General features: G+C 43.5%; 1 protein-coding gene across 3 annotated transcripts; it reads left to right on the top strand.

The window, feature by feature from the left end:
* The first annotated feature begins 7,778 nt into the window (after window positions 1-7,778).
* Window positions 7,779-15,603, top strand: LOC106603141 (potassium channel subfamily K member 4). 3 transcript variants are annotated; one of them, XM_014196423.3, is made up of 8 exons: window positions 7,779-8,025; window positions 10,276-10,370; window positions 10,709-10,973; window positions 11,088-11,205; window positions 11,302-11,462; window positions 11,586-11,772; window positions 13,790-13,932; window positions 14,133-15,603. In XM_014196423.3, exons 3-8 carry the CDS (start codon window positions 10,785-10,787, stop codon window positions 14,763-14,765), a joined length of 1,431 nt encoding a protein of 476 aa, XP_014051898.1. In that variant the 5' UTR covers window positions 7,779-8,025; window positions 10,276-10,370; window positions 10,709-10,784; the 3' UTR covers window positions 14,766-15,603. The 3 variants fall into 3 exon arrangements, with proteins under 3 accessions (XP_014051898.1, XP_014051897.1, XP_014051900.1); XM_014196422.3 differs by lacking the exon at window positions 7,779-8,025 and adding an exon at window positions 8,072-8,421; XM_014196425.3 differs by lacking the exons at window positions 7,779-8,025; window positions 10,276-10,370 and adding an exon at window positions 10,374-10,500.
* The last annotated feature ends 10,129 nt before the right edge of the window (window positions 15,604-25,732 follow it).

The following is a 25,732-nucleotide window of genomic DNA, read 5'->3' on the forward strand; positions in this document are numbered from 1 at the left end:
AGACAATCTGGACCCTCTCTTTCTAAAATTATCCGCATCAATTGTTGCAACCCCTATTACTAGCCTGTTCAACCTCTCTTTTGTATCGTCTGAGATCCCCAAAGATTGGAAAGCTGCTGCGGGCCTCCCCCTCTTCAAAGGGGGGGACACTCTTGACCCAAACTGTTACAGACCTATATCTATCCTACCCTGCCTTTCTAAGGTCTTCGAATGCCAAGTTAACAAACAGATCACCAACCATTTCGAATCCCACCGTACCTTCTTCGCTATGCAATCTGGTTTCCGAGCTGGTCATGGGTGCACCTCCGCCACGCTCAAGGTCCTAAACAATATCATAACCGCCATCGATAAAAGACAATACTGTGCAGCCATATTCATCGACCTGGCAAAGGCTTTCGACTCTGTCAATCACCACATTCTTATCAGCAGACTGAACAGCCTTGGTTTCTCAAAGGACTGCCTCGCCTAGTTAATCAACTACTTCTCAGACAGCGTTCAGTGTGTCAAATCGGAGGGCCTGTTGTCCGGACCTCTGGCAGTCTCTATGGGGGTGCCACAGTTCAATTCTCGGGCCGACTCTTTTCTCTGTATACATCAATGATGTTGCTCTTGCTGCTGGTGATTCTCTGATCCACCTCTACGCAGACGACACCATTCTGTATACTTCTGACCCTTCTTTGGACACTGTGTTAACTAAACTCCAGACAAGCTTCAATGCCATACAACTCTCCTTCCAAGGCCTCCAACTGCTCTTAAATGCAAGTAAAACTAAATGCATGCTCTTCAACCGATCGCTGCCCGCACCTGCCCGCCCATCCAGCATCACTACTCTGGACGGTTCTGTCTTAGAATATGTGGACAACTACAAATACCTAGGTGTCTGGTTAGACTGTAAACTCTACTTCAAGACTCACATTAAGTTAGGGGCAGCAGGTAGTCTAGTGGTTAGAGATTTGGACTAGTAACTGAAAGGTTGCAAGATGGAATCCCCGAGCTGACATGGTAAAAATCTGTCGTTCTGCCCCTGAACAAGGCAGTTAACCCACTGTTCCTAGGCCGTCATTGAAAATAAGAATTTGTTCTTAACTGACTTACCTAGTTAAATAAAGATTAAATAAAAAAGCATCTCCAATCCAAAATTAAATCTAGAATCGGCTTCCTATTTCGCAACAAAGCCTCCTTCACTCATGCTGCCAAACATTCCCTCGTAAAACTGACTATCCTACCGATCCTCGACTTCGGCGATGTCATTTACAAAATAGCCTCCAACACTCTACTCAGCAAATTGGATTCAGTCTATCACAGTGCCATCCGTTTTGTCACCAAAGCCCCATATACTACCCACCACTGCGACCTGTATGCTCTCGTTGGCTGGCCCTCGCTTCATATTAGTCGCTAAACCCACTGGCTCCAGGTCATAAGTCTTTTGTTAGGTAAAGCCCCGCCTTATCTCAGCTCACTGGTCACCAAAGCAGCACCCACCTGTAGCACGCGTTCCAGCAGGTATATTTCACTGGTCACCCCCAAAGCCTATTCCTCCTTTGGCCACCATTCCTTCCAGTTCTCTGCTGCCAATGACTGGAACGAACTGCAAAAATCACTGAAGCTGGAGTCTCACATCTCCCTCACTAACTTTAAGCATCAGCTGTCAGAGCAGCTCACAGATCATTGCACCTGTACATCGCCAATCTGTAAATAGCCCATCTGTAAATAGCCCATCTGTAAATAGCCCATCTTTAAATAGTCCATCCAACTACCTCATTCCCATATTGTTATTTTTTTTTTCTTCTCCTTTGCACCCAGTATCTCTACTTGCACAGTCATCTTCTGCACATCTATCACTCCAGTGTTAAATTGCTAAATTGTAATTACTTCACCACTATGGCCTATTTATTGCCTTACCTCCCTAATCTTATCTCATTTGCACACACTGTATATAGTTTTTTTTCTATTGTGTTATTGACTGTACTTTTGTTTATTCCATTTGTAACTCTGTGTTGTTGTTTGTGTCGCGCTGCTTTGCTTTATCTTGGCCAGGTCGCAGTTGTAAATGAGTGCTTGTTCTCAATTGGCCTACCTGGTTAACCTGTTAGGGCTAGGGGGCAGTATTGACACGGCCGGATAAAAAAATGTACCCGATTTAATCTGGTTACTACTCCTGCCCAGTAACTAGAATATGCATATAATTATTGGCTTTGGATAGAAAACACCCTAAAGTTTCTAAAACTGTTTGAATGGTGTCTGTGAGTATAACAGAACTCAAATGGCAGGCCAAAACCTGAGAAGATTCCATGCAGGAAGTGGCCTGTCTGACAAGTTGTGTTTCATCTTGACTCTTTTTATTGAAGACTGAGGATCTTTTCCCGGGCTTTTTCCCAGGCTCCCATAGGCTCTCAGAGCCCGGGAAAAAGCTGAACGATATCGAGGCAGCCTCTGGCTGAAACACATTATCGCTTTTGGCAAGTGGCCGATCAGAGTACTATGGGCTTAGGCGCGTGCCCGAGTCGACCGAATGCTTTATTTTCTTTCGTCTGTTTACCTAAACGCAGATTCCCGGTCGGAATATTATCGCTTTTTTATGAGAAAAATGGCATAAAAATTGATTTTAAACAGCGGTTGACATGCTTCGAAGTACGGTAATGGAATATTTAGAATTTTTTTGTCACGAATTGCGCCATGCTCGTCACCCTTATTTACCCTTTCGGATAGTGTCTTGAACGCACGAACAAAACGCCGCTGTTTGGATATAACTATGGATTATTTTGAACCAAACCAACATTTGTTATTGAAGTAGAAGTCCTGGGAGTGCATTCTGACGAAGACAGCAAAGGTAATAACATTTTTCTTATAGTAAATCTGACTTTGGTGAGTGCTAAACTTGCTGGGTGTCTAAATAGCTAGCCCTGTGATGCCGGGCTATCTACTGAGAATATTGCAAAATGTGCTTTCACCGAAAAGCTATTTTAAAATCGGACATATCGAGTGCATAGAGGAGTTCTGTATCTATAATTCTTAAAATAATTGTTATGCTTTTTGTGAACGTTTATCGTGAGTAATTTAGTAAATTCACCGGCAGTGTTCGGTGGGAATGCTAGTCACATGCTAGTCACATGCTAATGTAAAAAGCTGGTTTTTGATATAAATATGAACTTGGTCGAACAAAACATGCATGTATTGTATAACATAATGTCCTAGGGTTGTCATCTGATGAAGATCATCAAAGGTTAGTGCTGCATTTAGCTGTGGTTTGGGTTTATGTGACATTATATGCTAGCTTGAAAAATGGGTGTCTGATTATTTCTGGCTGGGTACTCTGCTGACATAATCTAATGTTTTGCTTTCGTTGTAAAGCCTTTTTGAAATTGGACAGTGTGGTTAGATTAATGAGAGTCTTGTCTTTAAAATGGTGTAAAATAGTCATATGTTTGAAAAATTGAAGTTTTTGAATTTTTGAGGTTTTTGAATAACGCGCCACGGGATTACACTGGCTGTTACGTAGGTGGGACGATTTGGTGCCACCTACCCTAGAGAGGTTAAAGAAAGGTGAAATAAATAAAATAAAATCCACTGAGGACACACAAAAGCCAGAGATTGTGATCCTCATTGACTCAAATGGCAAATACATTCAAGAGGATAAACTTTTTCCCAAACACAAAGTGGCTAAACTCTGGTGCCCAATCAATAGGCATGCCATGGAGCTGTTGTCAGAGGACAGATTAGGGTCCCCCAGCCACATCATAATTCACACGGACACAAATGACCTGAGAGCCCTGTAGGAAGGGTAGCAACAGCACTCAAGGGAGTGACTGAAAAAGCTTCTTCCACTTTCCCCAACGCACAAGTGGTTATCTCCACCCTGCTACTACGAAAATACTTTCACCCTGCCACCATACAGTGGGTGAATGCAAGCATTTTGCGAGACTGTGCCTCAAAACCTAATGTCTACCTGGTCTACCACTCCACCCTGGACTTAAACAGCCTTTACGACCAGGTCCACCTCTACAAGGCAGCAATCCCAACTTTTGCCAGGAGCCTGAAGGACGTCACCCTCAACCGTAGCCCCGGCACCTCACACAGGAGCAACAGAGCAATGGACACCCCGCCCAGACCAGCGAGACCCCCTCCCAGACCTGCACTGAGAGAACCCACGCCAAGAGGACCTACACCCAGACCACAGCATCACCAGCCACACCCCAACCAGCAAAGACCACCCCAAGCACCCCACCATATCAGACCTATGCCCCTTCTGCCCACCCCATGCCTCCCGCCCCTGCGGCAAGGACCTCAACATGACAGCATATGCTGTCAATATGCCCAGGCAACAGAGCAACAGGCCCAACCTGCGACCTAAGAGGTATGTATCAGATGCTCAACATGTTCTGCTCACACCTACTGTGATGGTCTGAGCCTAAACCACACAAAATGGAACACAAAGTGTTCCACAAAACTATGGAACACAAAGTTTTTACTATCTCATCCTGGAATATACAAGGTCTGAGGTCATCTGCCTTCATACTAAAAAGCAGGAACCCAGACTTCATCAAATAAATTGGAAATACCGACATTGTCATCCTACAAGAAACATGGTATAAAGGAGATGGACCCACTGGTTTCCCTCTAGGTTACAGATAGCTGGTTGTCCCATCCACCAAACTACCAGGTGTGAAACAGGGAATAGAGTCAGGAGGTATGCTATTTTAGTATAGGGCAGACCTAACCCACTCTATTAAATTAGTCGAAACAGGAACATTTTACATCTGGCTAGAAATTAATAAGGAAATGATCTCAACAGAGAAACATTTCCTCGTGTGTGCTACCTATATCCCCCCAATAGAATCCCCATACTTTAACGATGACAGCTTTTCCATCCTAGAGGGGGAGATCAACAATTTCCAGGCTCAGTGACATGTACTAGTCTGTGGCGACCTAAATGCCAGAACTGGACAAGAACCCGACACCCTTAGCACACAGGGGGACAAACACCTGTCTGGAGGTGACAGCATTCCACCCACCATATGCCCCCCTAGACACAACTACAACAACACAATCCAAAAAAACGGGTCATAACTCCTGCAGCTCTGTCACACGCTGGGTATGTACATAGTCAATGATAGGCTTCGAGGGGATTCTTATGGTAGGTATACCTATAGCTCATCTCTTGGCAGTAGTACTGTAGACTACTTTATCACTGTCCTCAACCCAGTCTCTGAGTGTTCACAGTCAGCCCACTGACACCCCTATCAGACCACAGCAAAATCACAATCTACTTGAACAGAGCAATACTCAATCATGAGGCATTAAAGCCAAAGGAACTGAGTAATATTACGAAATGCTATAGATGGAAGGAATGTCGTTTGGAAACCTACCAAAAAACAATTAGGCAACAACAAATTAAATCCCTTTTAGACAACTACCTGGACAAAATGTTCCACTGTAATAGTGAAGGTGTAAACTTGGCAGTAGAAAATCTTAACAGTATATTTGACCTCTCAGCTTCCCTATCAAATCTAAAAATCTCAAATAGAAAACTGAAGAAAATGAACAACAACAAATGGTTTGATGAAGAATGCAAAATTTAAGAAAGAAATTGTGAAACCTGTCCAACCAAAAACATAGAGACCCAGAAAACCTGAGTCTACGCCTTCACTACGGTGAATCACTAATACAATACAGAAATACACTACGAAAAAAAGAAGGAACAGCACATCAGAAATCAGCTCAATGTAATTGAAGAATCCATAGACTAACCACTTCTAGGAAAATTGGAAAACACTAAACAAACAACAACACGTAGAATTATCTATCCAAAATTGAGATGTATGGGTAAACCACTTCTCCAATCTTTTTGGCTCTATAACAAAGAACAAACAGCAAAAACATATGCATGATCAAATACAAATCTTAGAATCAACTATTGAAAACTACCAGAACCCAATGGATTCTCCAATTACCTTGAATGAACTACTGGGCAAAATAAAAACCCTCCAACCCAAAAAGACCTGTGGTGTTGATGGTATCCTTAATGAAAGGATCAAATATACAGACAACAAATTCCAATTGGCTATACTAAAACTCTTTAACATCATCCTTAGCTCTGGCATCTTCCCCAATATTTGGAACCAAGACTGATCACCCCAGTCCACAAAAGTGGAGACAAATTTGACCCCAATAACTACTGTGGGATATGCGTCAACAGCAACCTTGGGAAAATCCTCTGCATTATCATTAACAGCAGACTCGTACATTTCCTCAGTGAAAACAATGTACTGAGCAAATGTCAAATTGGCTTTTTACCAAATTATCGTACGACAGACCACGTATTCACCCTGCACACCCTAATTGACAAACAAACAAACCAAAACAAAGGCAAAGTCTTCTCATGCTCTGTTGATTTCAAAAAAGCCTTCGACTCAATTTGGGTCTGCTATACAAATTGATGGAAAGTGGTGTTGGGGGAAAAACATACGACATTATAAAATCCATGTACACAAGCAACAAGTGTGCGGTTAAAATAGGCAAAAAAACACACACATTTCTTCCCACAGGGCTGTGGGGTGAGACAGGGATGCAGCTTAAGCCCCACCCTCTTCAACATGATTGATTGATTGCTTCTGTGCACAGGTGTCTTTTATACAGGTAACAAACTGAGATTAGGAGCACTCCCTTTAAGAGTGTGCTCCTAATCTCAGCTCGTTACCTATATAAAAGACACCTGGGAGCCAGAAATCTTTCTGATTGAGAGGGGGTCAAATACTTATTTCCCTCATTAAAATACAAATCAATTTATAACATTTTTGACATGAGTTTTTCTGGATTTTTTTGTTGTTATTCTGTCTCTCACTGTTCAAATAAACTTACCATTAAAATTATAGACTGATCATTTCTTTGACAGTGGGCAAACGTACAAAATCAGCAGGGGATCAAATACTTTTTTCCCTCACTGTAAGAGAGAGAGAAATAAAGGAGAAAGAGAGAGAGAGACGTACAATAAGAGAGAGAGAAAGAGAGCTACTGGTTATTATAGTGCTTGTCATTGTTGATGTGTTTTTTGCTGTCACCGCAGTCTGATTTTCTCATGAATAATGAAACAGCATTGATGCATAGTAATCACATATTTGGTGTTTAATGTTGATCAAGCGTAGGTTTGGTAAATTGCGTCAGTCCCATTCCTGATGCTTCACCCCTCCTTGTGTTTGGAAAATGCCATTAAATTTCACCCATTATTTTTGCTCAGCATTCTGTTTGGTAGTGCTACACCAATCAAATCTATTTGATAGAGCACTGGAAAAAAAATAAGACAACTATAAAAAGGTAATCTAGTCTACTTAATATGCCACCTGGCACCTGCGTGTGTAGATAGTCCAACTGTAGTACATAATGCATACCTCATAAACGTATTTCAAAGGTTTCATTAACGGTGTGGATGCAGAAATAGACTGGCACTCCTCCAATTGGGCTTCAGAGGAAGATAAAGAGGAGGGGCAGGACAGGGAGGGGGAAAGCAGTGGTATGGAGGAAGAAAGATATACAGGAAAGATAGGAGAGGGGTAAGAATGAAATATTTGATTGGGGAATTCTGGGAGCTCAGTCCCATCAACGGGATACCCCTGGGAAGCATAACCACAACCCTGCTGCTGCACACACACCATACACACACAAACCCACACACACACACACACACAAACACACGCACACCGCATATATCAAACACAGCAGCAGCAGTTCCAGGGAGTGGCTGGATTCTTTGGAGGGGGTCTGCTGAGGGTAGCAGAGGGGGAGCTTGCTGCCCATTGCAGAGTCGGCAGTGTACCGCTAGCAGACCTCTAATAAACTCCACGGGAGGAATTCATCCTGGCACTGTCAGACCGAGACACTGATACTGATAACTGCTCATGCACATGGAGTCACAGAGCTACACTACTACAGTATATTGCACAAGTAGCAATAAGTGCCACATTGTAAGTCTGAAGAGTGGAAATGCTTACTACCACACTCACATGATGTGGACCACAATGTGGTAATCAGGTTAGTGGGTGCTGCTTAGCATATTCTATATCTTTTTTTACTCTATGCTTATTGCCTTGGAGAAACCAAGCAATCCAAATCAGGGTAGAGGAAACAAAAAAAAAATCCCATTCTAGCTCAGTGTATCTGCATTGACCCCTCCCTTCATCTCTCTCACTCCCTTTCTCCCACTCATTCCACTTCTCCCTCTTAATTCACCTCTCTCCCTCTCTTTTCTTAGCGTCAGTTTGATGGAGTATCTTTTCATTTATTTGGTTCTCAGCAACAGCCTATCCCACACGCTTATGCACACTTACTATCCTAGTGTCTGGTGTCTAGTGTTTTGTGTCTAGTGTGTGAAAGAGACCCTGCCTATAGCTGCTGATACCCTGGATTTTTAAGATCGTTCAATTTGAGGTAAGAGATGACCACAGGCTTCACCCCGTTTGTTAGAGACCCCAGAATCCTGCATTCATTGGATGAGATAATTAATGTTTTATTGTTTGATAGATCTTATGGGCCGATGGGGACTTGCTGTTTATATGTGTTAAGCATTGTAATTGCTTTTGGTTGCAATTGTTTCATTGGAACAGATCATTTACCCCATTTTAACTGCAATCTGTGTGATTTAAGAATGTATTCTCAGGCATTCTGACTGTATTGTGTGTGAAGTATCTATACCTTAAAAGGGCCATGGCTTGGTATCACGTTGAGCATTAAAGCCACTTGACTTCAGTATCTCAAGGATGACATGTTCACACGAGAGTAAGGTACTACATATGTTCATGTACGGTTATGTTAAAATGGAGAGATTGTAATTAAGAACAATTAAAAGTAAACCTTGTTAAAAGTTTCAAATTATTATTTGGTGGCACTGAAAAGGCCTTTCGACAACTTTGGTAATTGTATAAAAATGTGACTGTCACCCTAATAAGGAAGATGTCAGCTAATGCACATGGCCAAAGGGTTGAAGGGCAGTTATTTTGATCTGTGTACATGTGCAAAATAGCTGCACGTAAGGATGCAGGCTTGTCTGTCTGTGCATTTGTTTGTGTATCCTGAGCAGCTGCTGAATTTGTTTGGCTGGGTAGTGTACATTTCACTGTGTGGGTGACAGACAGCCTATTGGTCTCAGGTTGAATCAGGGCCAGAGGAGCTGCTGACTGCAAAAGCAATGTTACATCTAAAATGAGAAGGAGAGATAGCACAGATGAAATATATTACAAACACACAAATACAATACGTACTGTAGGAAAGGCTTACTACTGCACAATTTCAGTAAAGAAAGTCAGACAGAAGAAAAATATTGCAACTAAATGACACCTACATGTAACTGTACAGTATTAGTGTGCCCCTGGGGTCTTTAACCTGGGCTGACTAGAAATCTAAATGACTAATTTCAATGACTAATTGACCCAACCATTCACCATTAGAGGCGGCTTGGGAATCAGGATATGGTAAAAATGAATGAAAACAAAAATGTGCTTTTTGATCTAGATTTAGGCTAGGGTTATGTTTAAAATCTGATTTGATGACTTTGTGGCTGTGCCAGCTAGTGACCACTCTGCAGAGCCGCCTCCAGGGCAGGATTCATGACAATAAATACCAATGTGCTCTTGGGAAGGACATTACACTAAATCAGCTCTGTCACGTCAGGGTCCTAAGAGTCATGGGGTATTCCTTCTTCACACAGTCTGCTAATAGTGTGGCATGCCTGGTAGAGAACAATATTTCTCCCCTGTGTTAATGGGCAGACATAGCTCCCCACACACCACACACACACACACACCTACTTCATGCTCTACCCCACCCTGCTGACGCACACCTCTATTTGTCTTTTTAATGTTTATTGAATGTGCATTTTGTACATTTGTGTATCTTCCCCGTCCACCCTTACAGCGGCTTGATGTTCTTTTCTCTCCTCAATGTGATCCATTAGAGATGGAGCAGATGCATCTTTCATACAGGGTTTTGGTTGACAGCAAGCACCTACACGGGTGTCTTGTTGCAGCTCATTGTCTGTCGTCGGTAACGTTATGTTCACAACGAAGAGCACAATGTACCAGTGGAAGCCCATGTTTTCATTGGCAAACAGAATCTCTTTCATCAATGGAGAACATACAATGAACTATACTGAACAGGCAATTGTTGTGTTTGTAGTTTGATGATCTAACCTTTTATATGATCTTTGTAATGTTGTCATGGATGAATTGGGAATCTCTTCAGTGCCTGTCAGTCCAGTTACATAATGTTTATTTTGTTCGACACCAGGCTCTGAGTTTAACTGCCACCCCCAGCGGCTACGGGTCCAAAGACTCCATCATCAGGCGCAGCTGGGAGAGGCAGAAAGACAAGTAGAGAGAGAGGTAACCAAGTGGTGAAGAGGAATGGGGTGGATAGTAATGATCATTTACGCAGACACATCTCTGGTAGAGTTCATGTCCATTCCTGGTTTGAATGTATACTACATCCCTGACGCCACCCGAACAACACTAGGTTTGTCAGGTTCCTTCATGCTTATTAGACAGTATACAGTAGCCTATACATGTAGTGTAACCATTAGCAACATGTTTATAGGTTTCCGGTCAGTAATATGGTAGGGGATTCAGTCTGCATTATGTTTCGTTTCCCGGTTAATAATTACCTTGCAGTTAAGCTAATGTGGATCTGTTTCCATGAGGTCGCTGTGTTGTCTGTTCTGCAGCTGGGCTCCAGAGCGCACCAGCACTGGCAGCGGGGGGAAGGAGCGTTCTTCTCTGGGGCTGAGCGAAGGTGTGAGCATGCGCTGCTCCACCCTCCTGTGTATCCTGGCGGGGGTGCTGCTGTACCTAGTGCTGGGAGCCGTGGTGTTCCAGGCCCTGGAGGCTCCTCGTGAGCAGGACCAGCACACGCAGCTGCAGGACACACGTAGATCGTTCCTGGAGAACTACACCTGCGTCAGCCCAGACATCCTGCAGGCTCTCATAGAGGTACACTACACTAAGAGAACAAACAGATTCATATGACAGGGATATCAGGCTTTCAGGTAGTCATTCCCTCTCACTTTAACTCACTTCCTGACCTGACTATGTCTCCCATCCCAGGAAGTGGCAGATGCTGTGGGAGCAGGGGTGGATCCTAATAGCAACTCCTCTACTTTCACCAGCCAATGGGACTTGGCTAGTGCCTTTTTCTTCTCTGGGACCATCATCACCACCATCGGTAGGTCAGCAGCCTGATCTCCCCTATGTTTACTCGATTGTGACACACTGCCTCTACCTATCCCAATCCTAAAGCTCTACAACCCATCATCCTCAGGTTTTGGGAACATCTCCCCGAAGACGGAATGGGGGCAGCTGTTCTGTATCTTCTATGCCCTGGTTGGGATCCCTCTGTTTGGTATCCTGCTGGCTGGAGTTGGAGACCATCTGGGGACTGGGCTGAGGAAGGCCATCCTCAAAATAGAGTTCATCTTAGCGGTGAGACACTCAACAGTAGCTGTTTGGCTGAACGTGTTTCCTCTGTCTTTTTCAGTCTATCAGTATTTCAGTCTCTTAATTTCTTTCATTCCTCTTTTTCATGTTTTCCTCTCTCTCCCTCAGAAATGGAAGGTGAGTCCTACTATTGTTCGTGTCATCTCAGCTGTCCTCTCCATCCTGTTGGGGGTAGCCATTTTTGTTGCTGTGCCAACGCTGGTGTTTCAGGAGGTGGAGAAATGGACTCTCCTGGAGGCTTCCTACTTTGTTGTCATCACCCTGACTACAGTGGGCTTTGGAGACTATGTTGCAGGTACTTTCACCACTGGATTTTGGGATTGGGTAAGGGAATCTGTCTCAAAAGGTCAAAACTGTCTTTTCATTGTTGAAACTCTCTTTCATTGTTGAAACTCTCTTTTCATTGTTGAAACTTTCATTGTTGAAACTCTCTTTCATTGTTGAAACTCTCTTTTCGTTGTTGAAACTTTCATTGTTGAAACTCTCTTTTCATTGTTGAAGCTTTCATTGTTGAAACTCTCTTTCATTGTTGAAACTCTTTCATTGTTGAAACTCTTTCATTGTTGAAACTCTCTTTCATTGTTGAAACTCTCTTTCATTGTTGAAACTCTCTTTTCATTGTTGAAACTCTTTCATTGTTGAAACTCTTTCATTGTTGAAACTCTTTCATTGTTGAAACTTTCTTTTCATTGTTGAAACTCTTTCATTGTTGAAACTTTCATTGTTGAAACTTTCATTGTTGAAACTCTTTTCATTGTTGAAACTCTCTTTTCATTGTTGAAACTCTTTCATTGTTGAAACTCTTTCATTGTTAAAACTCTTTCATTGTTGAAACTCTTTTCATTGTTGAAACTCTCTTTCATTGTTGAAACTCTCTTTCATTGTTGAAACTCTCTTTTCATTGTTGAAACTCTTTCATTGTTGAAACTCTTTCATTGTTGAAACTCTTTCATTGTTGAAACTCTTTCATTGTTGAAACTCTCTTTCATTGTTAAAACTCTTTCATTGTTGAAACTCTTTTCATTGTTGAAACTCTCTTTCATTGTTGAAACTCTCTTTCATTGTTGAAACTCTCTTTTCATTGTTGAATCTCTCTTTTCATTGTTGAATCTCTCTTTTCATTGTTGAAACTCTCTTTTCATTGTTGAATCTCTCTTTTCATTGTTGAAACTCTCTTTTCATTGTTGAATCTCTCTTTTCATTGTTGAAACTCTCTTTTCATTGTTGAAACTCTCTTTTCATTGTTGAAACTCTCTTTCATTGTTGAAACTCTCTTTTCATTGTTAAATCTCTCTTTTCATCGTTGAAACTCTCTTTTCATTGTTGAAACTCTCTTTTCATTGTTAAATCTCTCTTTTCATCGTTGAAACTCTCTTTCATTGCATTTACATTTACATTTAAGTCATTTAGCAGACGCTCTTATCCAGAGCGACTTACAAATTGGTGGATTCACCTTATGATATCCAGTGGGACAACCACTTTACAATAGTGCATCTAAATCTTTAGGGGGGGGGGGGGTTAGAAGGATTACTTGATCCTATCCCAGGTATTCCTTAAAGAGGTGGGGTTTCAGGTGTCTCCGGAAGGTGGTGATTGACTCCGCTGTCCTGGCGTCGTGAGGGAGCTTGTTCCACCATTGGGGTGCCAGAGCAGCGAACAGTTTTGACTCATTGTTGAAACTCTTTTCATTGTTGAAACTCTCTTTTCATTGTTGAAACTCTCTTTTAATTGTTAAATCTCTCTTTTCATCGTTGAAACTCTCTTTCATCGTTGAAACTCTTTTCATTGTTGAAACTCTCTTTTCATTGTTAAATCTCTCTTTCCATCGTTGAAACTCTCTTTTCATTGTTGAAACTCTTTTCAGTGTTCAATCTCTCTTTTCATCGTTGAAACTCTCTTTCATTGATAAAACTCTTTTCATTTCACAGACACATACATGCCTGCTTCTCCAGATGTAGTTCCCACTGTGTTTTTATTTTTATTTAACCTTTATTTAACTAGGCAAGTCCGTGTTAGGGCACTAAACAGTCCAGTCAGGAGTGATAAAATACAGTCAGTCAACAAGCTGGACATTTAATTCATTAAATTATTCACAATCGTCCTACGACAGTTGAATTATTAATTGGCTCATCTGTGTGGTTTCATTGCCCCTAGAGTTTTCAGGCAGCGCTGTCTGTAATGTTCATTCTTGTGAGATTAACAGCACGTCTTTCACGTGTAAACTAACCTGTAGACGTGTAAAGTTGCTGATTCTCCATTGTCTACACTTATAAACCCCTATCTATCCCTATCATGTTGTTTATCTCTGTCAGGTGATAGCGGAGATGGTGGTAAAGACCACTGGTACAAGCCCTTGGTGTGGTTCTGGATCCTGCTGGGCCTGGCCTACTTTGCCTCTATCCTGTCCATGATTGCAAACTGGCTTCGGGTCCTGTCCAAGAAGACCAGGGCTGAGGTGGGGGGCCGGAATGGGAGAGTACAACCTTAAAGCAAATGGGCTGCACTATACATTTGATGTCACCTACAGCCACCTGTTTTCTTCTATGATCCTCCCTTCCTCTCTTATCAACTCTCCTTTTTCTGTTGAGACTTTTATTAAATGCCCTTTAAATAAATTGTGACTTCATTTGATCTCTTTCCTCTCTCTCTTCCCAGATGGAGGAGCTCAGAGCCCGTACCACTGACTGGGGTCAGAACATCCAGAACATGTCCGTGGACTTCCGCATGCCAGACGACCCCTTCAAACGACGCAGGCGAAAGCATCGCCATGGTCCTCGCAGCCGGGGCCATGGGGCGGGTCATGTGTCTGGGACCAGGGCCCCTAGGGAGGGGGACAGGGTGATGGGGAATGGCCAGCTGAACAGCCAATCAGAGACTGGGTCGTCCTCATACTCTTACTCCTCCAACGATTCCGAGTCGGGGTCAGGGTCTGAGACAGGGTCAGAGGCCACGCAGTCGGAGCGGGTAGTAGAGGGTAAAGAGAAGGATGTCGATAAGGAGAACGCCTTCCCAGAAGCCCTGTATTCCCAGCCTCTGGACTACTTTGGAGAGAACCTGGCATACATTGATGAGTCCTCAGATGCAGTGAGTGGGAAATTACATTTGGATCCCCTATTGGATCCAGCACAGCCCGTCTCTGCACGCTCACGGAAGCCCAAAAGGAGACGGCCCAGAAGACCACCCCCAGAGAAGATCCCCAAAATCAGCCCTACCAAGCCTGAGAAGAAAGAGCCAAATGGAGACATACCCCCTGAAAATCCCCCGCCCCCTCCACCAAAGGATGGATGAACCAAATGCTCAAGCGTGAGTTTGTATGTCAGGTAAATGAACAGGAAGTCTACTGGTAGCAGCCAAACTCTCCACTTGGGAGAGCTTAACGATCTGACTAACCGGGGGGGGGTTTGTTTCCAGAGCATGTTGAAAGTGGATGTAAGGGAAGAAAAAGAAGTGTTGTGAGAAGAACTGAACCTGATCGATTATGTTTTATTCACGGCACTGTTCATGTTTTATGAAACATAGTTTGAGTGTGTGTATGTCATATATGCCTGATTCTTATATGGAGTGGGCCTTGATGTAATAGTAGAGTGACTTATTCAAATAATCCTAACAAAACTTAATCACCATCACTGCACTGACCTGAGGTTGCCTTGGTAGGGTTTTAATCATGTTTTAACGTGCCCCTCTCACCCATGTTTGTTTGAGCGCTCCCTACTGGGCAATCATGGAACTGCACAGCCCTGTTTCCTCTGGATAGAATCAGCAGTGAAGTACACCAACACAAAGGGTTTCTAACTCTGATCAATCCCTATTGCTTTTGTCTTTACGGGAAAAAAGGCCTTACGCAATGACTCTACCATGATGAATTTGCCCCAAATGTCTGCAGACCAAACTTTAGTAAACAAAGCTTTTGGTCTATAATAGGAAAATTCAAGGCAGGAGTAAATCCTGTCTCTGCCAATAACCACATCAGGTCTTGCCTAAGTATTACAGTACTGACTTTATTCATGTGTGCACTGTGTACAGCATATGCCATTGTATAAATTGTTTTGAGTATTATTCTTCAAATGTATTGCACAAAACTGTCATGTAAAATAAACAACTTTTAAATAAAAAAATGTGAATACTATTTTGTGTGTGCATGCGTGCGTGAGAGATTTTCCAGCATTTTTATTATTTTCCTGAGGAAGACAAAAAACAACAGTCATTGAGAATGATATTGCAGACATCCATCTTCTCTCAGTTCCTCAGTTAACTAACTACATACGTGAAATGAGAAAAACATATATTATGTCTTAGCAACCATTTGCACTCATGAACACTTAAAGGGACAATCTGCAGCTGAAACAATAGCCAAGGGGACCTTCCCGCCTCTGTTTTTGGCAAAAAACAGAGATGCTTGGACAAAACAGAGATGCTTGTTCTAGGTCCCAAGAAACAAAGAGATCTTCTGTTGAATCTGACAATTAATCTGGATGGTTGTACAGTCGTCTCAAATAAAACTGTGAAGGACCTCGGCGTTACTCTGGACCCTGATCTCTCTTTGAAGAACATATCAAGACTGTTTCAAGGACAGCTTTTTTCCATCTACGTAACATTGCAAAAATCAGAAACTTTCTGTCCAAAAATGACGCAGAAAAATGTATCCATGCCTTTGTTACTTCTAGGTTGGACTACTGCAATGCTCTACTTTCCGGCTACCCGGATAAAGCACTAAATAAACTTCAGTTAGTGCTAAATACGGCTGCTAGAATCCTGACTAGAACCAAAAAATGTGATCATATTACTCCAGTGCTAGCCTCCCTACACTGGCTTCCTGTTAAGGCAAGGGCTGATTTCAAGATTTTACTGCTAACCTACAAAGCATTACATGGGCTTGCTCCTACCTATCTTTTCGATTTGGTCCTGCCGTACATACCTACACGTACGCTACGGTCACAAGACGCGGGCCTCCTAATTGTTCCTAGAATTTCTAAGCAAACAGCTGGAGGCAGGGCTTTCTCCTATAGAGCTCCATTTTTATGGAATAGTCTGCCTACCCATGTGAGAGACGCAGACTCAGTCTCAACCTTTAAGTCTTTCCTGAAGACACATCTCTTCAGTAGGTCCTATGATTAAGTGTAGTCTGGCCCAGGGGTGTGAAGGTGAACGGAAAGGCTGGAGCAACGAACCGCCCTTGCTGTCTCTGCCTGGCCGGTTTCCCCTCTTTCCACTGGGATTCTCTGCCTCTACCCCTATTACGGGGGCTGAGTCACTGGCTTACTGGTGTTCTTCCATGCCGTCCCTGGGAGGGGTGTGTCACTTGAGTGGGTTGAGTCACTGACGTGGTCTTCGTGTCTGGGTTGACGCCCCCCCTTAGGTTGTGCCGTGGCGGAGATCTTTGTGGGCTATACTCGGTCTTGTCCCGGGATGGTATGTTGGTGGTTGGAGATATCCCTCCGGTGGTGTGGAGGCTGTGCTTTGGCAAAGTGGGTGGGGTTATATCCTACCTGTTTGGCCCTGTCCGGGGGTTTCATCGGATGGGGCCACAGTGTCTCCTGACCCCTCCTGTCTCAGCCTCCAGTATTTATGCTGCAGTAGTTTATGTGTCGGGGGGCTAGGGTCAGTCTGTCACATCTGGAGTATTTCTCTTGTCTTTTCCGGTGTCCTGTGTGAATTTAAATATGCTCTCTCTAATTCTCTCTTTCTTTCTTTCTCTCTCTCGGAGGACCTGAGCCCTAGGACCATGCCTCAGGACTACCTGGCTTGATGACTCCTTGCTGTCTCCAGTTCACCTGGCCGTGCTGCTGCTCCAGTTCCAACTGTTCTGCCTGCAGCTATGGAACCCTGACCTGTTCACCGGACGTGCTACCTGTCCCAGACCTGCTGTTTTCAACTCTCTAGAGACAGCAGGAGCAGTAGAGATACTCTCAAAGATCGGCTATGAAAAAGCCAACTGACACTTACTCTTGTGTTACTGACTTGTTGCACCCTTCGACAACTACTATGATTATTATTATTTGACCATGCTGGTCATTTATGAATATTTGAACATCTTGGCCATGTGCTGTTATAATCTCCACCCGGCACAGCCAGAAGAGGACTGGCCACCCCTTATAGCCTGGTTCCTCTCTAGGTTTCTTCCTAGGTTTTGGCCTTTCTAGGGAGTTTTTCCTAGCCACCGTGCTTCTACACCTGCATTGCTTGCTGTTTGGGGTTTTAGGCTGGGTTTCTGTACAGCACTTTGATATATCAGCTGATGTAAGAAGGGCTATATAAATACATTTGATTTGATTTTGATTTGGATGGGCCTGGAGAAATGTGAGCACTCTCAAATGTATAGACAGAGCTAAGAATGCAAGGACTGACCATCCGAAATATCAAAATTCTAGTTTTCAGCATGTTTTGAGGATATACTATGTTTACATTTACAATGTTCACAAACATTGGAGTAAAATAAGCTTATATTTTGGATTATGATGGGGTATGACAGGTGAATGAAGCTCATGAGGCATTTATAAGTATATTCTTCAAGAATCAATGGGTACATATCATTAATTTCTATGTCCAAAAATGTATGCAACAGGAAATTCAAATTGGGAAGTAAATTGTAAAGATATACATAATTTATCAGACCCCATGTAGTTCATACTCACTGCACTGATATACTGTAGGTTGTTGATCCTCTGGATGTCAGACATATCCTGCCTCTGTCCTATGTTCACAGAGGAGTCAGGAATGGGAAGGGAGACAAAGTTGATGTGTACAAAACCTTCAGACATTAACCATTCAAACCCTCTCCCTGACTCAGACTTAAAAGACAAACTTTGTGACTTCTTACAGCTGAGGTAACCCCCAACCTCAACCTGACCTTACTGTCCAGAGATAGAGGACAATTCCCACCTCTGTTGTTAGGGGTCTTTCTGGAACTCTCTCCAGGCCTGACCTTGATCAGCTAATTAAAGGCTCTACTAGCGAGCAGCAGAACCCCCACTTTGACTGTGCTTTAGTTGTTCCCAAGAAGGCAGGTTGGGGTCTCTGTAAACTCCTGTCCTCCACTACAACTCACAACCGGACCTCTCACCCATGGACCCTTCTGTCCACCACTCTGGACTTCCCAACTGGTGTTAGTGCATCACTGACCATAAAACCACTATTCACCTTCGATTTCCTTCTTGCACTGTTGTGTGTGCGTGTCTGTCCTGTGTGATGTGGCAATAAACTTGTCACCTTGAGGAATATATTCCCAATTGATCTTGACATACTGGTCTCTGTCGCTCCTGGCGTGTTCGTGGTAGAAGCCCAGTGCGTGGAGGAGCTCATGAGGAATGATGCCGTGGTAGACACAGCCGTACACATCCAGAGAAAGCTCCCGTTATCCTCCATTTCTCCCCAGCAGAGACCAGCGTCTACAAGGGGAGCGAGATCCACTTTGGAGCTCAATAGCATGCTGCAGTCGAGCCTTAGACTGAAGGGTTTTGAGCATCAGTGCACAGCTGGGTTTTGACCTGCACAAGTGGCTCTCAACTCACCCACTTTTACTTTGAATGTCGATGTAGTCTGACTGGCCACTGCAGGTAACGCAGCGAATGCAGGTTCTAGTGTGAAATGATTTCATGGCCATCAATAATAGCCTTTTCAGAGTCATGTGCGATGAAGAACATCTGTCTCACTTATGTTATTACATCATAACTTCAGGTTATATGTGTTCATGCCTTAATACCGCGCTTTATAAATACAACTAAATAATGATTTTCCCTTACAGAAGTAATAGTCTATGACAGGGGTAGGCAACACTGGTCCTGGAATGCCGCAGGGGATTCATTTTTTTTGCTTTAACAGACCTGGAAGAGGTGTGTTGAATTTGGGCATTCACTGAACTGATCAATTAGCTCAGTTGGTCAGGTGGGGAGCCTAGTTGGAACAAAATCCTGCAGTACCTGCAGCACTCCAGGAATAGGGTTTCCTACCACTGGTCTATGATATATGGCACATCCTCCAGTCCAGATGAGGATTTGCTCCATCTGAAGTAGTTTCTCCTGTCCCAAAACGTCATCACGTTTCTGGTTCATCTCCCTCCATTAGCATGTGGCTCATCCCTTGGTGCAAAGAGTTGAGTGGATCACATAACAAAGATATGGCTTGTAGATGCTATCTTAATCAGATACTGACTTGTTAGCTTATGAGTAAATCATATTCGTTTGCCTTAAGGATCTGTGTAGTGATGTCTAATGCGTTTCATTTTTCAGTCGTGACATCTGAACAGGGGTATACGGATGTATATGGCAGCTGTCTCACCGCAGTATTTCAATCTTTCTTGCTAGTTCAGCATTGCATCTAGTGTTTGTAATTTGGACCAATCATATGTAAATGTTCAATATAGAGTAGACTTGATTGTTATATAGCACCGAACAGTATGGTACATTTAGAGTGAAGACTTCCTCAATGTGCCATTCCTGGAGGGGAGACAATCTCAGAGTGAGTGAGGGATTCTGAACACGAGTGAGTTGAGAGTTAAGATAGGAGCTCAGCAGTGCTGAAGGTTACAGCTCTTACCAGGGGAGAGTGGGCCTGGGAGAGGCCCAGCAGCAGCAGGGTCGAGATGGTGAAGACGAGGCTCTGGTCCATGTTCCCTCAGTGTGTGGAGATGCTCAGAGAGGATCAGGTGTAAGCAGGTGTGTGAGATAGACGATAGATTTTATACAACCACACAGAGAGTGGGCTTTGGGTCTAAAACAAGCCTTTCAGTAGAGGGATAACTGCAGTAACCTCACTTATCCATTCAGTCACTGACTCAGGATACTTTAGGACAGTGTTTCCCAACTCCAGTCCTCGAGTACCCTCAACATCACACATTGTTGTTGTAGCCCTGGACAAACACACCTGATTCAACTCATTGAGGGCCTGATGATTAGTTGACAAGGTGAATCAGATGTGCTAGGCTGCTGCTGTTGGGGGTACTGCTGTTGGGGGTACTGCTGCTGGGGGTACTGCTGTTGGGGGTACTGCTGTTGGGGGTACTGCTGTTGGGGGTACTGCTGCTGGGGATGCTGCTGTTGGGGGTACTGCTGCTGGGGGTACTGCTGCTGGGGGTACTGCTGCTGGGGCTGCTGCTGTTGGGGGTACTGCTGCTGGGGGTACTGCTGCTGTTGGTACTGCTGCTGGGGGTACTGCTGTTGGGGGTACTGCTGTTGGGGGTACTGCTGCTGGGGCTGCTGCTGTTGGGGGTACTGCTGTTGGGGGTGCTGCTGCTGGGGCTGCTGCTGTTAGGGGTACTGCTGCTGGGGGTACTGCTGCTGGGGCTGCTGCTGTTGGGGGTACTGCTGCTGGGGGTACTGCTGCTGGGGCTGCTGCTGTTGGGGGTACTGCTGTTGGGGGTACTGCTGCTGGGGGTACTGCTGCTGGGGCTACTGCTGTTGGGGGTACTGCTGCTGGGGCTGCTGCTGTTGGGGGTACTGCTGTTGGGGGTACTGCTGTTGGGGGTACTGCTGCTGGGGGTGCTGCTGTTGGGGGTACTGCTGTTGGGGGTACTGTTGCTGGGGCTGCTGCTGTTGGGGGTACTGCTGCTGGGGGTACTGCTGTTGGGGGTACTGCTGCTGGGGGTACTGCTGTTGGGGGTACTGCTGCTGGGGCTGCTGCTGTTGGGGGTACTGCTGCTGGGGGTACTGCTGTTGGGGGTACTGCTGCTGGGGCTGCTGCTGTTGGGGGTACTGCTGCTGGGGGTACTGCTGCTGGGGGTACTGCTGTTGGGGGTACTGCTGCTGGGGCTGCTGCTGTTGGGGGTACTGCTGCTGGGGGTACTGCTGTTGGGGGTACTGCTGCTGGGGGTACTGCTGCTGGGGCTGCTGCTGTTGGGGGTACTGCTGCTGGGGCTGCTGCTGTTGGGGGTACTGCTGCTGGGGCTGCTGCTGTTGGGGGTACTGCTGCTGGGGGTACTGCTGTTGGGGGTACTGCTGCTGGGGGTACTGCTGCTGTTGGGGGTACTGCTGCTGGGGGTACTGCTGTTGGGGGTACTCGAGGACACCACCTTGGGAAACACTACTTTAGGATATATAGTTCTACAAGGACAGGTTGTGGAGTTGTGATAGCTATGTTTTTCTTGAATAGTCTTTAGATGTAATTCATCAGATTACAAACACTAGGCATCTACAATTTCTAAGTAAAGTTGGACATTTAGGAGTAGGAAGTTGGCAAAGCTTTCATTCAGACATTAAAATATTACTTAAAGAAGACACAGCTAATGTGTAGAATGCATTAGTAAATGAACTAAGTGCTAAATATTTTACCTGAATTACGTGCATTTAACATATTAACATAAATCTGAACTGTAAAGCAGCACTTTACTGATTAAAACACCCTAGTCTAGGATTGTAATGTTAGTGTTGGTGAGAGTCATCTTTCCATAGAGGGGTGATAATTGTTTGTACTAATTATTTGTAGGCCAAACCGTTCTACAGACGATTTTGTGAGAAGACTGATTTTCAGGATGTCTCGTGGTCTAGCTCTGTCACGTTTCACTGCATTCGCATAATAATACAAATCCCCATAAGAATCCGTCAATTTAAACTAGAGATATCTGTTCCTTTGCATTGGATGTGTCTCAATCCACCACATCTGCCGATGGAGCACTTTCACACCTGTGGTGAAAGATAACAGAGCTAGAGGGTGTTTGTCAGACCATGAGGCAAATAATTGTTTTATATATTTTTGATAGGCTACTTCAAGGGGTCTAAAATTACAAATCAAATAGCAAAATTATCCTTTGTATGACTTTCTTAAAACAATTCCATATAGCTTAGTAGAACCTCCCGTGTTAGACAGGGCTTAGACTGTAATGGGTTCATGGTCCAAACGGTTCAGTTTTCAGCAAGGGAGTACATTGTGGATGTACTGTAACACCCTCCCTATATAAACAAGTCCTTCTTTTAACAGTACCACTTTACATTACGGTACCGGTTCTAAAGAGTATATCAAGTTGTTTATAAATAATACATTATTAGTTTATAGATAATAAACTATAGATAATATCTAGTTTATTATTGTTAACAACCCGTTTATTGTAAGAGATTTATCCACAACCTACATTCTTCGTATAGAAAAGAGTTGTAAATAATGTGTTGAAAATCCCTTTCTATAGCTTAATCATGCATCTGACACACTGGGTGTACTGTAGACCCAAAGTGATGATAAAAAGCACAAGCCCCACTGTTTCGTAAATAATGTCCTAATATTTTAGTAAATGGCATTTGTTTTTATCATATCAAAAGTCCCTTTAGAAATGTTGAACCAACCTTATTTTATAGGCTAATGCGCTAAATTAAAACTTTGCCCTGACCTGCACCAGAATTGAATTAGCTGCTATCCGAATCTATTCGGTATTCTGGTCTAAAGGTTGCCGACGTGTGGGATATTAGGCTACACCAAAATGACTGATGAACTCTCCGACTTCGTGGTGGCTCTGATAAACCGTTGAGCCTGCATGCGCAGTAAAGTCTGTGACCTTGCGCTCGACAACACGAACGTAGACGTCACCTCAGACAGGCTGGCACATATATTGGCAATGTAATCAAGATACCACTAGAGAGCGCTGCAATATTAATCAAATCGAATCAAATCAAATTGTATAGTCACATGTGGCGAATACAACAGGTGTACCTTACAGTGAAATGCTTACTTATGAGCCCCTAACCAACAATGCAGTAAAAAAAATAATAATAATACCAATAAGAACTAAAAGTAACAAGTAATTAAGGAGCAGCAGTAAAATAACAATAGCGAGACTATTTACAGGGGGGTACTGGTACAGAGTCAATGTGCGGGGGCACCGATTAGTCGAGGTAATTGAGGTAATATGTACATGTAGGTAGACTTAATAAAGTGACTACAACTAATAAATACTACAACTAATAAATGCGGCAATTCAGATTCCCCTGACATTGAAAATCTAAAAATAAATGATCAAATATGTCGGTCTTCTTTCGAAATATATACCATTGATGTAGTTAAAATTGTTGGCACTCAAAATCAATGCTGACAGTAAATTGTGCAATGGTGACAGGTGACAGCAGGTGTCATCTTCCACAATGATCCAATAATAACTAAGACATGTCATGTGACATGCCATGTAAGAGTTATGTGTGTTTGGCTATTGGATGACTAAAATTAAGATGATGCTTTCTCCATCCCGACAGGACAGGGTTGTCTCCTATAGAGAGGTTTTCTGTCGTCAGAGACGCAATGGCATGGAGGAATGGGAATCCTAGGATTGTAATGTTCGGCTTTCCGGGTTGAACATTTCCTCAGGCGACAAGGCCTTTTTCAAAACTTGATCACTTTGAGGGTCTCTCTCTTTCACCCGTTTCCCCATTTAAACTATGACCCCTTTCCCCATTTGTTCAGTTCACTCTTGGTTATTTAAGCTTAAATGGACAAGGAAAGGATGAAGACACCCTGCCAATTAAATCAGTAAATAATGAAAGTACTTTATATCTCTGCACTGGCCTATAACCATTTAGCAGCAGACCCCCAACACTGACCCACAAAAGCCTCCCTTGCCTATACAATCTCAGGAAAAAGGGTTCCAAAAGGCTTCTTCAGCTGTCACCATAGGAGAAAACTGTTTGGTTCCTGGGAGAACCCTTTTTAGTTCCACATATAATTATTTTGGGTTCCATGTAGAACCCTCTGTGGAAAGGGTCCTACATGGAACCCAAAAGGGATCTTCAAAGGGTTATTCTATTAGGTTCTAGATCGCACCTTGTTTTCTAGAAGTGTAGGGGGTGGGGGGGATTAAAAGTATTGACAACAATTGGATGACTGAGCTACAGTAATAAGACACATGGGGTTGACTAAAACATCATGCATCCCTTTTCCAATGTAGCACATGAGGAGTCCATGTATGACCTTGAATCCAAGGTCAGTGTTTTTTTCAATGACATGGGAACACTGTTGCCATCATCGTAAATCTTTCTGCGGTGTCTATAGGTTAACAAAATCTCGTCCAAACATACCATATAGGCTACCGTAGTGCTTCTAACACATGAATGTACATTATTATAACGTAATTATTTTATGATTGATGGGTTTCATTAAAACATATTTCATGTAAAATAGGCCTATGTGTTATGATAGGAGACTACCACATATGGTGTTCCTCGTGATAAGCTATTTTAACAAATACTACTCAATAATTCCAGTTTTCAACTGATCTGTGTTTTAAAAGGAATTTTCCGAGACAGGGGTTTGGTGAAACCATTGCACGAGCCCAGGGAGAACGCGCACCCCTCTCCCTTCCTCTCTGGATGCCAGCTGTCATGGTCATGTTACCAAGCGGATTCGAGACTCCGGTTCTAGCTCTTCTCATCTCCTCAGAGTCATCCACTGACCCCCACTTCTTTCGCCTCGATCCAAAAACTCTATGTACCAGTTGACGAGTGGGGCCTGTAGCGGAGTGAGCCGGGTCAGTGTCACAAGAACAAGTTGACTGAGCGTGGCTGCAAACATTTTCCATGCCATCCTAAACGGTGTGTGATTTACTATGGAACATGAATTCCACTGCATTACAGAAAAATACGAATATAGGCCTAATGAATTTTGTAAATTAGCGTATAACAAACCACTTTAAGCCTATTATTAATTCGGAACTCAGGTATGACAGGACTTGGAAGAGTGCAGAATTTACATTGTGTAGCCTAAGTAAATGCGGATTGCATGATCAAATAGCCACCTCAGAAATGAAGTAGACCTACACATGATCAAACTGCATAGGCAATCCAAAGAGCAGCCTTTATGGAAGTTTGTTGGCCTAACTACGGGGTAGTTCTAGGCATTATATCGATCCAACTATTAACATTTCAAATGTAGGCTACACATTTACATTTCTATTGAAATCCCTGAAACCTGTTAATTAAACAAATGATGGCATATTACTGGTTTGCATTGGAGTCTAGAGACAGTATATCATTCAATATTAGATACAAGAATAAACCAGGTAATCTTACTGTGCTGTCTCATGTTGGTAGTGACAATGATCTAAATAGCATAGGACCTATATGGCCTGGGTAATGATCACAACATTTATTTTTTGAATACATGCGTCGTATTAAAGAAAACTACACCAGTGAGTCAGGCAGACGCTACATTAGACTACGGTAGGCCTAGGATTTGTTCATTGTTGCAACACCGATTACGCTGATAGAAGGAGGCTGGATTGGATGGCGTGCACGGACGTAACGGATTACGGAGACACAGCAGACGCAAGTGGAGAGAGGGAGGAGAAT

Source organism: Salmo salar, chromosome 04, assembly GCF_965601325.2.
Source record: "Salmo salar chromosome 04, fSalSal1, whole genome shotgun sequence".
NCBI classification, from domain to species: domain Eukaryota; kingdom Metazoa; phylum Chordata; class Actinopteri; order Salmoniformes; family Salmonidae; genus Salmo; species Salmo salar.